This window comes from Sinohyriopsis cumingii, chromosome 17, assembly GCF_028554795.1.
Source record: "Sinohyriopsis cumingii isolate HCF-2022 chromosome 17, ASM2855479v2, whole genome shotgun sequence".
Lineage (NCBI taxonomy): Eukaryota > Metazoa > Mollusca > Bivalvia > Unionida > Unionidae > Sinohyriopsis > Sinohyriopsis cumingii.
In genome coordinates, this window is record NC_142977.1 from 103,304,462 (window position 1) to 103,321,555 (window position 17,094).

Here is a 17,094-nt window from a genome sequence, read left to right on the forward strand (position 1 = left end):
TTTACCTATCTGGTATTCATTCACTGAATGAGGACTAAAAAAGAATGATAAAAATTACAATAAATAGGAAAAGAAAAGAGAGAATATATTTTAAGAAGATGTGCAATTATAAGAATTTAATGGTGTGGTTTGTTTTCTGTATTTATTTTAATACAAACTCTCAGTTGCTGAATCACATCACTTAAATTCTTAAATAGCTCCACTTTCTTTTGCCGAACTATCATAAAACTTTTACTGTGAACCATTTCATAAGGTGGTAAAATGTTATAAATTTTTATTAAAAGAGAATGTCATGTTTGTTAGTGGGCGTGGATATCTATAACTTTTGGATTTGTCAAACTGCAATTCAGTTTTGGAATGCAGGTGCATAACGTTTCCTCAGACAAGAGAGAATACAATGTTGCACCCCCTCCAAAAAAAAAAAAAAACAACCCCAAAATAAAAGAAAGAAAATAGCTATGAGAAAGGAAACCATACTTAGGAAGTGGGAGTGGGGATAGTGGTTGGAACGGGTATGATATCAACTGCAGGTGCAAAGTAAACTTTTTAAGCTAATTATAGAATAAACCATGACAAGCGAAGGATTATGAAATCCAGGGTCTGTCTATCTGACTTTTATTTGCCATGATTATTTGCTCAAGTGAACATCGTGTGATAGAAGAAAAGTATTATAACAAATTTCATCTTAAATTAACAGTGAAATAACGATGTATACATTTTTCGGAATTTTTAATCTGATTTAACTTTGTACATTTAAAATGATCTTGTGATCTACTTTTACAGAAGATATTATTTGCTTTCAGTAAATATCACCTTAAATAGCATGCCAAATCATACAAGTGCCATGCCCACCGAAACAGAGAGGGAGGCTTCAAAACCAGAAAACATCGGGAAGGAAGCCCCATACAGTGTGCAGGAGACTTATGACAATGATAAACCTTCTTCATCTGTAATTTTTTTTGTCAGTGATCATGCTCAAACAAAAAACCAGAAACCCATTTCAGATGAAAACAACTGGACAAAGATTGCCATGGGGGACATGTCAGTTGACATGGATGACATCACAAATTGTTACAAACAAGACACTTCAATGTAGATCACCTTCAGAGAAACAGTAAAGTTCACGACAGACAAAACAGGTGACGTTCCTCTGTTTGGAAGACCAGCGGTGACTAAAGTCCATAGCACTATTATTTCATGTTTATGAAACACAGACGAGTCCATGTCAGCATGTAGAGGGTGGTTGGGAGTCAGCAGATTGGTTTAGGTGAATGGCTTCCGATAGCTTTGGATTCCATATAAATACAGAAGATTGCCAGAACTCTAAATGGCACCTACTAGCATAGAACTTTGATGTAACAACCACCTCAGTAATGAGATCAACCCAGTATAATGATCAGAATTTAAAGGAAACTTTGTTTTTCTTTTCATGCTGCCAGCGGTGTATATAGGCATGTTCAAGTTTATTCCTCACATAACAATTGCATAGTGAACACAAAATAGGCAGCAATTACATGTAGATCCCCTTTCTGAAGAAAGAATTTCACGTTTTGACGTCATACAGGACAAATGAAATTCAAGACTGAAGGATATTAGTGGTTACCTCTAAGAATGATAACAGCTACTTTAGTAAATGTATATTTTAGTGTGCCTTGATCTGTATGATGGGTTCCTGGTGGCCAAGTGATCTAAGGTACATGCCTTTAAAGTTCCTTGATATCTCACCTCTGCCTATGTGGGTTTGAGTCTCAGCTCAGTCAGTATGGTATGTGAGAATGCTTGCTAGTAGCTTAAGGGGGGTTATTGGTTCTTGACAGGATTTTCCAGGGTTCTTCCTCCTCAAAAATATACTGGTAGCATGTATAGCCTATCATGTGCTGAAAGATGGCACTAAATTCACAAAATCCATATAAACTAAAGGTGTCTCTGCAATGCTTGGTGGGTAATTAGTTGCCATTACAAGCATTTGCAAAGTGTGGAATTTAAAGGCTAATCTTGCTGAATGGTCAAATATAATTTTTTCTCATTTCTTTAGAAACTCCGAAATGGAAGCTGATAAGATTATAATTATTCGTCTTTATTTCATTTTTTCTTGGTGGATGGTGGGTGGGGTGAATCTTATGTTTTTAAGGCAAATACGGAAATAAAAGTTAAAGAATGATCATAATATTAAAAATGTCACATGACATTTGACTGATCTTTCTGACATTATACTCAACGTTCTAATTTTCATGTTCACATTTAATGCAATCTTCAAATTATGAATTGGTTTTCCTCTTGATCAGTTGAAATAATTACTTTTATATGTGAAAAGAACAGTTAAATGAGGTGGAGTTGATACAGCAGTTAATGTGTTTATAGATATTTCCATTCTTTTCTTCACCAGCCATGCACTCAATAGCTACTGTATAAGCATGTATTCAATCTGACCTTTTTTTTTTAAACCACGGAGGTTGGCTTGATAACTGTGTTGTGCACATGCCACCTGATCCCCCTGCTCAGACTTATTCTGACTAGAATTTGGGTCTACTGCTATTTTAAACCATTTAACAACTTGAAAAGAATCTGCCAGCATGAAACGACACTGGTGAAAGCATCTTGCAAAGGAAATTTAGACAGTAGAAAGTCTCTTTGGGAATAAAATACAGTGAGCTTGCATTTTAGCACATGGTATATGAAGGGCAGATGGTTGCTTATTTGAGCTTAAATATGTTGCAAAAATTGTAGCAGAAAGACTTCGGGCAAGTGTATCATTTTTGTATGGGACTGGGGAGTAAGAACTGGAGAATAGATACAAATTGTTCTAACCAATCCATGACAATCTTGCAAATGCAGGTTGGTGAGAATAATGAGCGAAGCTTGTAAATATGATCTGTAGTTTTCCTAGTATGTAGAGCATATGATCAAAATATCCACAAAAAACACAGCACATTTTTTGTGACTTTTTCAAAACTAAACTATATTTGTTGTCCAAAACTGAATTTTGTACTTGCAACAGTTGATGAATTTGTATTATTAATAAGTATGGTAGTTTTTTCTATACACTTACCAAGGAATAGAATGTAATCTGTATAGTGTTAGTTTGTAGAAATTAAACTTGCATGCATCTGTTTGTGCTCCTTTATAACTTTCACCTTTGTTATAAATAGCAAATATATCTGTAGACATTATTTTTGCATATTACATGTCAATATGTATATACATACTTCATTTTGTGAATCTATATGCATACAATGTCAGGTATGTCCAAAATTAACACAATAATCAGCCCATTATTTTTAAAATTATAAGATCTTTCAACTATTGCTATTTTTTCATTCATTCAGCTACTCCTATGTAACGCATGCAGTTGTGATCAACCATCTGATTTTTTATTAAATATAAAATGTGTGGAAAATTCAGTATTTAGCAAAGTTTTGATGTATAGCACTTTTTTATAATAGATTCTTTCACGATTTATTTTCCACAAATTACTTTTCCTATGCATGGAATGTTATCAGATTTATTAGTTCCTCACCTGTGAAAGGATTGATTTTATGTACCCGTGATTCTATGTTTTCAATTCTAGTTATGGGACAAGATGAAAGACAGTTAAAAAAGACTTTAATTTTTGATAGTTCTGAATCTGAATGCATACAGTGCAGGGCCAGTTACGGTATGAATCTGAATGCATACAGTGCAGGGTCAGTTACGGTATGCATCTGAATGCATACAGTGCAGGGCCAGTTATGGTATGGTTCTGTATGCATACAGTGCAGGGCCAGTTACGGAATGCATCTGAATGCATACAGTGCAGGGCCAGTTACAGTATGAAACTGAATGCATACAGTGCAGGGCCAGTTACTGTATGAATCTGAATGCATACAGTGTAGGGCCAGTTATGGCATGAATCTGAATGCATACAGTGCAGGGCCAGTTACAGCATGAATCTGAATGTATACAGTGCAGGGTCAGTTACAGAATTAATCTGAATGCATACAGTATAGGGCCAGTTACAGTATGAAACTGAATGCATACAGTGCAGGGCCAGTTACGGTATGAATCTGAATGCATACAGTGCAGGGTCAGTTACGGTATGCATCTGAATGCATACAGTGCAGGGCCAGTTATGGTATGGTTCTGTATGCATACAGTGTAGGGCCAGTTATGGCATGAATCTGAATGCATACAGTGCAGGGCCAGTTACAGCATGAATCTGAATGCATACAGTGCAGGGCCAGTTACAGAATTAATCTGAATGCATACAGTATAGGGCCAGTTACAGTATGAAACTGAATGCATACAGTGCAGGGCCAGTTACAGAATGAATCTGAATGCATACAGTGCAGGGCCAGTTACGGCATGAATCTGAATGCATACAGTGCAGGGCCAGTTACAGAATGATTCTGAATGCATACAGTGCAGGGCCAGTTATGGCATGAAACTGCACTAGAAGAGAGAGCCACTAAAACGTTAGTAGAACTTTTCAAGAGCTGTCTTAAGTTCCACTATCCAATAGTTGTTAGAAAGCTTGGATTTAATTTGGATATACATGTACTTTGATTATGTATGAAACAGTACAGTTCTTGGACTCATCTTGGAGTAGCTTGATTAAATTTTGAGTTTATGTAACTTATCATTTTTAGACATCTTGTGGTAGTAAAAAGCAGTAGGTTCTTCGAATAGACCTAGATTGTACAAATCTGACAGACTTATAGACTGGTTCCTCGTGTATCTTTGCAATCTGAATTCATCTCCATTATTTTAAACATAGTTTTACATTGTTTTTACTATAATTTATTAATGTTCCTCTCCATTATTTTAAACATAGCTGTAATGTCCCGAGCTTTACTTCAACACAAGGTCAGCTTTGGCTTGACTTGCGATTTTAATCACAAGACAAGAAAGCTATTTAAGTTTCCACAATTTAATAAACGCTAGTAATGAAAAGTATTAACTGTGCAATGTGCACAAATGAATCAAAAATAAAATTTGTAACATTCCATTCCAAACTCCATTGTTATGAAATAGATCCAAATGAATTGATATGTTATATTTCTTTCCCTTGTAAATCACACCTAAAATTCTTTGTTTTCATAGATGCAGATGATGTCTGTGGTTCAATGTAACGTTAATAAAGTAAAATAAAGTAAATAACAAAAAAAATCACTGAAAAATGATTAATGTATTTCTCAGAAAAGAGTACATGCATAAATCCTAGAGGGTTTCATCTATGATTATATGCTTATACGGAACAACCAAACTATGGATTTGTGATATCATACAATATGATTTCAGGTTTCTTATTTCATTCTGTTACATGAATCACAGTGTTTCATTGTAATTATAATAAACAGATTCTGATTCATCCATGCCATTATTGCAGACAAAGTAAGAAAAGAAAAGAACCTTATTGTTCACTCTATTTTTATTAGATTAAACTGTGTTTTCATATGTTTGCAAACAATAAAACAAAACAGAACAAATTATTAATTTATCATAAATATGCAATAGATACAATATTCTCTTTAAAAAGAAATTACACAAATGCTGTCACATTTTCCTCTATTTTATTGCATGTGTCAATGATTATATTATTGACTTCATATTTAAGTACACACACACACACACACGCACACACATTCTTAGAAAGACTGAGTCTAATCATAAGATTAACTTCAGTTCGTTTCTTTACTGAGTTAGAATCACGTATATGGTATTTATAGGTTACTGCATTTGTATGGGAAAATATGAATGAGTTTTTCGGATGATATACTGCACGACCTTGGGAGTGCAGTATATCCATCCGGCAAAACGAGTTCATATTTTCCCATACAAATTCAGTAACATTTTGATTATATGCTCATTTTCTTATTCTACCTCAAGCTTAATTATATAAACAAAAATACACTACAAGAAACAAAGTAATTGAATTTTTTCTGTATTCCAAATTAAAAACACAAGCGCAAATTCATCAGTACACAACAACATTATTAATGCACACATAACTCCACCCAGATAAATTTGAACTTAGTCGTGTGCTAGACATCACTTTTGGAAAAAATGGAGGTTTGGTCTACTTAAAATTTAAATTTAGAGTCATATTGTGAATTAATGCGCATTGCAACAACTTTTCCATTTGGTCTGGAATGAATAGATTTTACTATTTTTGTCGATTGTACGAAATTTCATGACTATGGACTGGATTTATCTGTGCCAATTCTACATGAAGTACGTACGATTTCAGAGCGAGCGAGCAGCGTGTTGACATCTGCATGTGTGTTTCTATTCTGTCATTGAATGTTTGGAATCATAATGTGGGCAAAATATGAATTCTTTCAATTGTAATTATCAAAAAGACGCTGTGGAATATATTATGTTCATTTAATTTTGAGTGCAATAAGGAGGATGTAATTGCACTTGGAATACAGTCAAAATTACAATACAATTTCGAAATGTGTAATCAAGCTTTAGAACCCATGACATTTGGTTTTGCAGAACTAAGAATGTACATTCTAAGGAAATTCGGGATGTAACAACTGTAAGTATATTTTTTGCCATTCTTATTAACAGATAAAGAAGACACGTTTATGCCTTATCACTTGCATGTTATTTGTAGGGACCCAGCAATTTTATGACCTGTCTGGTGACTATCGCGAGCCTAAATCTGAAACATTGTATCAAAAAAGTTAACACGGAATATTGCAAAGCAGCTGGTATGTGGCAGTCCACGAAACATCTGCTTTAGTTCATTTAGAAACAAATTTAATCAGCAAAAATGTATAGCGTCTACTGTTTTCTCGAGTATTCTATGGGGAAAATAATATAAGCTAAATAAAACGAAGTTTCAGCACAAGCATGTTGTAGGATGACAGTCCTCGATTTTTGCCTCAATTTATTTTTGTTGTTGTACGAAACAGTGAGTGAAACAAGATAAAATAAAATTTCACATTAAAAGTCTGTTAGCACAAGCCAACGCATAACTTGATTGATATCACTGACTTCAAAGTTAAGCAAAACATTGATAAATTGTACACAGCTTTTGTGACTTAAACAAATACCATATTTCATTGATGATACATGTAGTTTTATTCGATTTAACAAGGAAGTATGTCACAGTCGATTATTTGTGCAGAGAACAAAAATTTTATTCTGAAATTAATTGAAAGTTTTGCGGATACTACCAAAATATGTTTAAAGATTTAATTTAGGGAGAAGAAATATTAAATTGTTAACTCACAGGTCATGTTTTACAACTTTTCTTTTACTTTCATGTGCTAGTTTTTTATATTCCGATTTAGCATATTCGTGGATATGTCTCGTATTATTATATGATAATAAAGATGATAAATCTATACAGCATTTTTGAAGTTCTTCAATTCCACTGCTGTTCATCACCATCCCATTTCTAAATCAGTGAATCAATGTACTACAGATAAACCACCAATTTTCCGGCACAGGTGCTCGACGCGAGCTTGATGTTGAGAAAAAAAGCACAACAATAATCTAAAGGAAAAAATCAAACAGAGTGACAAAAATACCTTAGATTACCCCCATGACCCGTTCTGACATAGGACCCTCTCTGTCATAATATATAAGAGAGAAGGTACGGAACTTCCAAATACTTCGTTCCACCCATGACCCTCAATTTCCTTCTGCTATTTCCGTCTTTAAAGGTACACGTCCATACTATATGGCTTGTTTTACTCCTGATATATTTTTCTATCCATCAAGCCATGATTGACTTTTCTGCATTGTACCAAACTGGAGTTACAGGCTCCGAAACGTGCTATTTTCGCGAATTTGTTCCTTTTGGACAAGTGCGTGCACATGTGAAAACGGGTGAAAAGAGCTACATGTACCATGTTTTCAACTCTATGTGCATCGCTTCTTGAATTACAGAACAGTAGTAGATGCAAAAGTAAGTTTTTACTTACCATTAACTCGATTCAGCTTTAGGAATCCTGTTCCATGCAAGAATTAGACATTGTCTTCTTCGCTGCACATACATTGTATACACGCGACTCTATTTTCAAAATGGGTAAACTATGCGGCACACGCATCAACGCCGAAATATGATTGGCTTAAAAGGTTATACTTATTATCACATGAGCTCGGACTCAGTAATAAATCGCACGTTTCGGAGCCCGTAACTTCAGTTTGGTACATCGCAGAAACGTCAATAATGGCTTGATGAATATAAAAATATCTCGGGAGTATCTACAACCGAGGAAGAAATAAAATGCATACGGAAGTCACCATAGAAGTCCATATTTTTGCAACTCATTGGCTTCTAATGTAAATAACAATTTTTAATCCTTGATCATTTGAGATGTATAAGTGAAATTTCAGAGGTTGGATCCACGAATTTGAGTTCATCTTACCATAAGACCAAATGAGTGTTATGATCCTTCGTCCAGTTTGTGTCCTCTGCCGTCTGTCGTCCGTCAGGGATTGCTCTTTTCAACTTCGCAAAATCCATCGAGTCAGTTGCAACGTATTTATGCATGTATAGGGTAAACAGCACGCCAGCTTATTAACTGCATTGTGCCGATTAAAAATAATATGATCCAAAGATGTAAAAATATAAAATAGCATAACAAATCTTTGGAAAGAGAGATTCTTCTTTAAAAAATAGAAAACGGAAACACAGCCCTACATGATAAAATAAAACATACACAATGATAGCATTATTTAAAGGATATTTAACAAAGAGCATTCTGGCATGAAGGCTTTCTTGTTGGAATGATTCTATTCCGCCATCAAAAATGGCAGACACGACCTAAAATAGAAAACTTTTTTAAAAAATTCTTCAAAAACCGTTGAACAGAATTTGATCAAATTCTGTAAAAGAATTTCTTGTTTCTACAAATGATGCCAATCTGTCATCCAATATGGTAACTAACACTAAACATATAGAAGTCTTAATACGGCTTATTTTCGAAATACGGCTTATTTTCCACACAAAAAGACATGGAACATATTTTTACCAAATGTGACACAGATGGTCTTAATATAGAGGTCTTTAAAATTGTACAAACGATGCCATTCCATTAACACATGGTCGCCGTTGCTAAAAATAAGCGAGGTCCTGTTCAGAAGAAGAAAAAAAAATCACTGCGGGTTTATACAAATGAAGCTGACACGCTAAAAAGACATACAAAGCTCTAAACGACGGCAAAGAGAAAACACTTTCTCATGAACTGTTGAACAGACTCTATTTGATGCAAAGCATGATTTAAAAAAAGAGGCGTTTCAAATGTATACAGTTGATAGCAGTCCGTCGTTAAATATGGCCGTTGTAACTAATGCAAATTTTACATTACGGATGTCACTATAGACTCTAATTATTGAAACGTAACATCATGTTTGGGCCACTCCAGGCTTTAATGAAAATTTCACATTACTGATTGGAGGATAGGGGTAGGTTATTTAATATTACACAAGTTACTGTATAGGAATTTTAACAAGATAAATAGGCAGACAACTATATGCTTAATGAGGGACAAACGCACACTGTTAGAACCGTGAATTCCATGATATATATATATATATATATATATATATATATATATATATATATATATATATATATATATATATATATATATATATATATATATGGTTCATTAATAGAACCGGGAATTCCATGATAATATTTTATATATAGGATGTATTAATAGAGTTAGGAAACTACCCTGGAAATTCAGATTCTAATTTTACACACCTATAGGAAGGTTGACCAGTTTCCACATTTTAATATTATGTTCCGGTTAGCCAACTCCACTACTCTCCCACTTGAAGTTCTAAATATTGGAACATGAACGGAGTTACAGAAATACAATCCGAACATTTAGTAGTGAACATATTTACGTAGCTGACAACATGGGTTAGTGAGACGTGGGTTTTCAATATTCCATCACGGTTTGTTATGCCACTGAATCAAATTGCATTGTCGAGCGAAAGAACTATAATAAATACTGAACTTTAATTCCACTTTTTTGTCGTTTGTAGGGAAATATTGCCCAGAACAAGTCAGTCAATGAGTTAGAAGGAATCAGTGAATTGACTGATGAAGAAAATACACACAATACTGTCTATGCGCTATCGAATTTGATCTAGTAATCACGCGTTATTGAAATGGATCAATACAGTATTTCGTCTCAAAGTCTGTCGTATCGTCTTGGATGGGTGGTAAGCCATATGAATACAAATATTTCATCTCAGCGTTATTTGGAAGGTATCCTGCCACCCGTTGTGTTCCTGGTCGACGAATGTCGTCTTTGTTGATGACTTAGGCTCCATGGTCATGTTTTTTTTTGTTTGTTTCTTTAAGGAGGGGGTTCGTGTTTAGCACAAACAACTTGATATCACGGTGCCCTGTACGAACTGTATGTGTGAGGAGGTAATGAAGTTTCCAGGTATTCATTCTCAGTCAGTAGCGCTAACCGGTAATAACAAACGATGATTACAGAACTAAACTCTTTTCTTGAAACTGGTCAATGAGGCAGGCAGGCGTGTAAGCAACTCTTCAAGCTCTGGCGCTAAAGGGCATCGATGCGTCTGGTCTCGACTCAAAGTCAGTTGGTGGTTTAGAATGTTCTGACAAGTATGTATACTACTTGTACTAGATTTTCTTTTCTTCCAAGAAAGTCCTTTAGATAATAATCCAAATTTCCTTTCTCAAATCGTCATCAAACCAAGGTGTTGCTGTACTTGAATGGGACGGTTGATTTGTCATCTGTGACATTCTTATGACAGTAACGTGATTCTCTTGACAATATGTCTATTAAAACATTTCACCTAGACCTCTTGTTCCGAGCATCGAACCAATATTGTTTGTTCTCCTTATTCGCCATTTTCCCCCTTTTCTCACGTTTTGGATTTGTTGTTGTTGCTCTGGCTTGTGTTCCTGATAATACATTTCCAATGACTACTACCGCTCCGGTGGCCTACGTGGTTAGAGCTTCTGCCTCGAATGCGGGAGTTCGCGGGTTCGAACCTTGACCGCGTCATATATAAGACTAGCAGTTTCCTTGCTTTAGTGCTCAGTATTAAGAGGTTATTGTTAAGTCTGGTCGGCCCAGTGTCAGGATAATGTGACTGGGTAGGACATGATGCTACACGTTTGCGGCATGGTGCACCAGTATTAGACATAACTATAAACTGCCACACTACATACATCGTAGCGATGTGACTGAAAAATTGTTTAAAGCTACGTTAAAATCTGAATAACAATTGATTGCAATGGTATTGTCAGATTCTGAAAATAAGATTCCATTCATCGTATTGTCAAATAGGTGAACAAATTTAATTTCCTCACGCATTGGTCCAGATTTGACAGAGTGTCAATGAACCTTGCTGCAAAGCTTGTTCAGGAGTGAAATCGAATCCCTACAGACAGTAACCTCCGTCATAGTCATCTTTCGAAATGCTGTGTTTGTGTTTTGTACTTGGGTGTCATGTGGCTTCAAACAGAGTCAAGGAGAATCTAAAGTAATTTTTTATTGTCCAACTAATCATGAGATCGATGAATATAGACTGCAGATGCCATTCTCAAATATGGATTTTATACTAGTATGTGCATTCGAAGTCTTCTTTACTATCTCTTCTTGTTTACTGGTATCAATATTTTTATTTAAATCAGCCTTTCTGTTTTCTTGACATATCGGTTGTTAGGTTTTACAAAACTTGTCGGTTTTGCTTCTTTCTTTTATTTAGTTTGTGACCATACAGTCGTAAAAATATGTATGTATGTATGTATGTATGTATGTATGTCAACCTGCGCACCCAAATAATTTCCATCTTCGGGTCAAAATGTATTTGAATCGCTCAAAATCTAAACTTGTACATTACAAAATATCATAGAAGACAATGCATATTACTTTTAAAAAATTAGTTTAAATCAAAAGGTATTGAGCTTTGATAGTTGTGTAAATTTATAAGAGTGATCTTGTCAAAAGTCAATTAATAATAGAATGTATATTTTTATTTAAGCTGAATTCCACTTGTGACTAATAAGTCATCAAAAAACAATAAAAAGGTATGTTAAACGAAATCATTGTAATCACTATGTATGTCATGTCATATATTTTTGACATGCTTATATTATTATATTTTATATAACAGTTTAAATCTAAAACAAGAATGCCGGATTAATGTCGAAACTATGAAAAATGCGATGATGATGTCGCAAACTGTTATTATTAGATAACCAATTGTTTAATTACGTCTAACTCTATTGTCGAGAACACGGTTTTTACCACACTGCGCTAGTAACTTCAATAGTCACCTTTAAAAATATGATATCAATGTTACACACACGTTTATTTACGATGTATTTACTTTGTACTCCTCATTTGTCGTGACACGAGCTGAGTAAACATAGCACAGTTGCATAACTGGCGAATTAAGAACATACCTCGTGCAGTATTATAGTCCTATAATAAGACCAAATCAATGCGATTAACGTGTGAATGTACTTCGAGTCCATATGTCATGCATGATTGTTCTGCTGATGTTCTGCTGATGTTATATATATATATATATATATATATATATATATATATATATATATATATATATATATATATATATATATATATATATATATATAGTTACGCTTAGGCTCTTACAAACGCAACAAGAAAAGAGTAAAGACAGCAAGCTTTGTAAAGTTTAACAAATAATTTATTTCCCTAGAAAAACAAGGTAAAAATGAGAAAAAGAACTTAACGGTTTTACGAATCAAATCCAAAAATAATCCAAAAATAATCCAAAAATTAAAAAAATGAAGTCCTAGTAATAAAATGTTATAATGAAACTGAGTTCGAATCCCGATGAAATCCAAACTGGAAGGCGATGTCGTATGCTGTGATCGGCGTCGTACTAATGTGCCAACAGTTCTTTGTTGAACCACAAAAAATAATATTCTAGTGTTTGAATTCTTTGCAAATTTCGATAACTGTCCTTGTCCAAGAATTAATTTAGAGCACAAGTATTTCCAGGGAAAGATAATCTCTTAGAATCCAAATAATTTGAAGAAAAATTAAAAAATTCAACTCAAACTGATCACAACAAAACACCTTTAGGTGTCCAATGGTTTAAAGCCCGACTGCCCAATTTCTCTATAGAAAATAGTTATACATTAAATTAAGACGCAAAACAGATTCCCGTATGAGGGTCACATGATCACCCTTCTAGAACAACATTAAAGCTTTTTACATGCCTAACATCACGTACTCCCAGTATGGCCTCGATTTCACGTTATGAATCTTACACTAAGAAAGAATAATAAAAAATTTAAAAAAAGTTGTTTTCTTCAACTCTCACTGATTCTGAATCAAGGTCAGGAACTAGGTCAGCATTAGATACAAAGTTTCTACTATTAGTGTGTACGAAAAACAGTCAGGTCAAAGTGAACTCAATTTCTGGAAAATGTCAAATCCAGTAAATAAGATTACATTACTATATATATATATATATATATATATATATATATATATATATATATATATATATATATATATATATATATATATATATATATATATATACATGTGTGTGTGTGTGTGTGTGTGTAGTCAGAGAAATTATAGTTGATCGATTGATACTAAAATGCCCAAGTGATGAAGCAAACGAGATACATGATGGTACTATTGTTAATACAAAACAAACGAGAAAAAAAAATTAATGAAATATATCTTTTGTTATGACCCCAAACCCACCCCATCCCATCCTACCTTGCCGGCTCGGGCTGCACATACATACATATCCGCGTACTGTGGGTGTCAAACAGGCCCCATGCGTCCTCCTGCATGATTAGGAGGCGACTAATGGAAGCAGGAGCCTCCTAATCATAGTTGTTAGCGTGCTGGATTCGTGACTGAAATAACGCGGGTTCGATTCTACCATACCATCAGCCAAATTCAGCTACCGTGGTATGTCCGTGGGTAAGGCACTTTGCTCCAATTGTATCGCCACTAAATGAAGTACTTGTATTTGCTATGCCGTAAAATATGAAACCAAAACAAAATGAATAATAGATATATGTTATTTCATTTGAAGAGAAATTTTAGTTGTTAAGAAAGGACGGAGCGAGCCTTTTCTTGGCCTCTAAAGTTTCATTTAACATGAACTGACTTAAAACATCAAGTTGTTGCTGATGATTACGCGCGCTGTTAAATTAGGTGTGGACAGCATTGTTTTCCAACGTTTACCCACACTGTCTTTACGAGTATGACAATATGTCAGACGACATGGTTTGCCTGGTGTATTCGACATCAGCGATGTGGATCTTCTCAGCAATGATTTTGATTTACAAAACGTTCCAAGTCTGACACAGGTTATGAATATCCCGACACAAAAGTTGGAATCTAAGTAGATGATAAGAACGGAATTCCCAAGAAAAGGCGCCAAATGAATTATCGGGCTCTTTGTCTGTGAAAAAAAATGGGCTTAATATATGAATTTGTGTCACAAATAATTCTTGTGGGTGGAATTTTAATTCAAAAAGATTTATCTCTAGTGCGGTTAAGAAACTTATCCTTGTTAAAAGTGATAAAAGAATAGCTAGTTTTAATGTATACTTCTCTGAAAACACTGTGCATGAAAATGATGTTTAAGTCATTGTTATCTTTTCTATTTCAGCATATCTCTCTCTCTCTCTCTCTCAAAGTGTATTAGTCTGGTAACCTCTGACCTAGATGTCACTCGTACTCGTACTTCGTTACATTGAGCTGTGTTTTTAGCTACCATAGGGTTACCATATCTAAACTTTCAAATAAGAGGACACTCCGTAGCCTGATACCATGGGAGGCCAGGGTACCAGGCTAGACTCTCCAGAGAGTGGGCGTACCTGTATCAGCATCTACCAACTCATATTGTATTTCATACGTTTCATTCCGCACAACAACGCGAATGATATCCGTTTCTGTCGCTTAGTGATTTTTCAGGTCAACGTCATTAAATATAGCTGAAAGTAACTAATTCGTTTCGCTCACAACGTATTTCAGCGCCGTTGGAATCGACCTAGAGCGTCACACATCAAATTAAATACATGGACTCAGGTCACAATCATTTGTCATATATAGTCTCTACATTTGTTTCTTAGTACAGAACTTTCCATTGCGTCCAAATCATAATATATCTTATCTTAATCTAAATTACCTTAAAAGATGAAAATCTTGTCCTCGGTTATCTAGTATTTTGAGAGGCTGGAATGTAAATAATGGGTCATAGATTTCACTTCCGCATCAGCATCAATGCCACATTACTTACTGTGCGCTGTCGCCGAAATACACACAGACAACCACACTATATTGGTCAAATTCTAAAGAATAAACAAATGCCTTTAAATCAATACAAAGAATGCCTAATTCTAACTCTTGGATTACCACCAAAATGAGAAGGGAAAAATTGCTGTAATAATTAATTGTGACTACAACTACATTCGTGGTACTGAACTGGAAGTAATAATTGTAACCCGAGTCTTATCAAGCAAAGTTTTTTATGGCTAATTTTAGTCAAACTTTTATATTTGTATGCCACATATATTTCAACTTTGCACAAGAAGTCTTTTTGAATTTGAAACCAAACAAGGTGTGTGGCAGCTGTCTGATGAAAGTGTGTGGTGCTGGTGTTGCACAGGGTGCATTTATTGGGCCAAGTGCTCTTGAGCAACAACAACTAACTTTGCTATATCTTCCTTAATTATAGGAATTTTTGAATGCAATAAAAACTTAATTGTAATACAAGATATGTTTTAGCTGAAAATATTTTGAAATTTAAAAACATTGATAAATTAAATTTAAATAGAATTCTAAGTAAACATTTACATTTAGACAAACAAATTTTAAAGAAAAATTAAATTTTCATCAAATTTTAAAATTCATACTGACAAATTATGGACAGCAACGTTGACTAATTAAAGGTACTTAAAACAATGGAAGGTTGGGTCTGTACATCTTATAACATTTTGTCCAAGGGTAATAAGGCAAGATAGCTTACAATGATATTTGCAGCAAATTGCAATATCACTATTAAAGTGCTTAGGTATACACACTAAAGAAACAATGCCAATTTAAGAGCGTACTCAAATTTCCCATTTTGATTAGGCCCGTATCATGTTTTATTGCACTGCGTTTCAATGTCAATAACCAAAAAAGGCGACAATATAATAGGAAACTACAGCTGGAGGGAGGCTCTACCGCACTGAACAATGGTGCTGATCTCTCTTATGGAGACCTAAGCCACGTCTTTGAGGTGCTATTTGTTAGTGTGGCAATATGAACTAATCCTGGTCACTTATAGCAGGTACATTCGACATGCCTTAATGAAACCTTGGTATCACCACCTAACAACTGTAGACCTTCCAAACTAGACCAACTCTTACACCTTGTTCCAGATACCAGGCTAGACCTGAAAAGATATAACATGATTCGCTTTATCTTATACATAAGTAAAATGTAGGAAAATGAAGTTAAAATGTGCTAGATATAGAGATTTAAAAAAAAATGACATTAAAGGTACAACCACACTAAAAGAAAACAATCAAACTTGACATAGTGACACAAAGAAATGTGAAGTAATGGGCATATGTTAAAGTGACTTTTCATCACAAAAATATATCAGGTTTCTAGAAGTATGTTTATCAGATTATGTTCAGTCATTTACGGGCTAAATAACTAATAAGGTACACTAGCTATCATAAGGCTTAAGGCGATGTGGCGATGGTGAGGTTTGTTCATTGGTGCAACAATTCGTAACAACATTATATAGAGAAGTTAAGCGACAATGTACTAAATAAAAAGATATTACCACGAGAAAGCAAATTCATGACGGAAATATTTTTTGGGTGGATATTTCAAGCGATTACAACGAATCATCTGTTTCAAATATCACTATAGGTACCATAGTCATCAACTAGATGTTAAATTCTGATCTCCAAAACTTGAAAACAATAATGCACATTTGCATATGTGGGACATTTACCATGTACTTATTAAGATCAACTGTGCAAGCATAATTTAAATGATCTGTTTAAACATATATAATGTATTTTTAATATGTCGGGTAACAATTATTAAGTTGAATTGTTCACTAGAATGTGATATC

The 17,094-nt window shown here is 34.4% G+C and overlaps 1 protein-coding gene across 5 annotated transcripts in view; it reads left to right on the forward strand.

Annotated features, from left to right (window-relative positions):
- The window catches only part of LOC149779584 (uncharacterized), a 61,896-nt gene extending 54,562 nt beyond the window's left edge, over positions 1 to 7,334 (forward strand). For all 5 annotated transcript variants that reach the window (XM_089940333.1, XM_089940334.1, XM_089940336.1 and 2 more), the window contains one exon: positions 804 to 7,334. In XM_089940333.1, the coding sequence (XP_089796459.1) occupies positions 804 to 1,096 (293 nt within the window). In that variant the 3' untranslated portion in view covers positions 1,097 to 7,334. The remainder of the gene's footprint in view (positions 1 to 803) is intronic.
- The last annotated feature ends 9,760 nt before the right edge of the window (positions 7,335 to 17,094 follow it).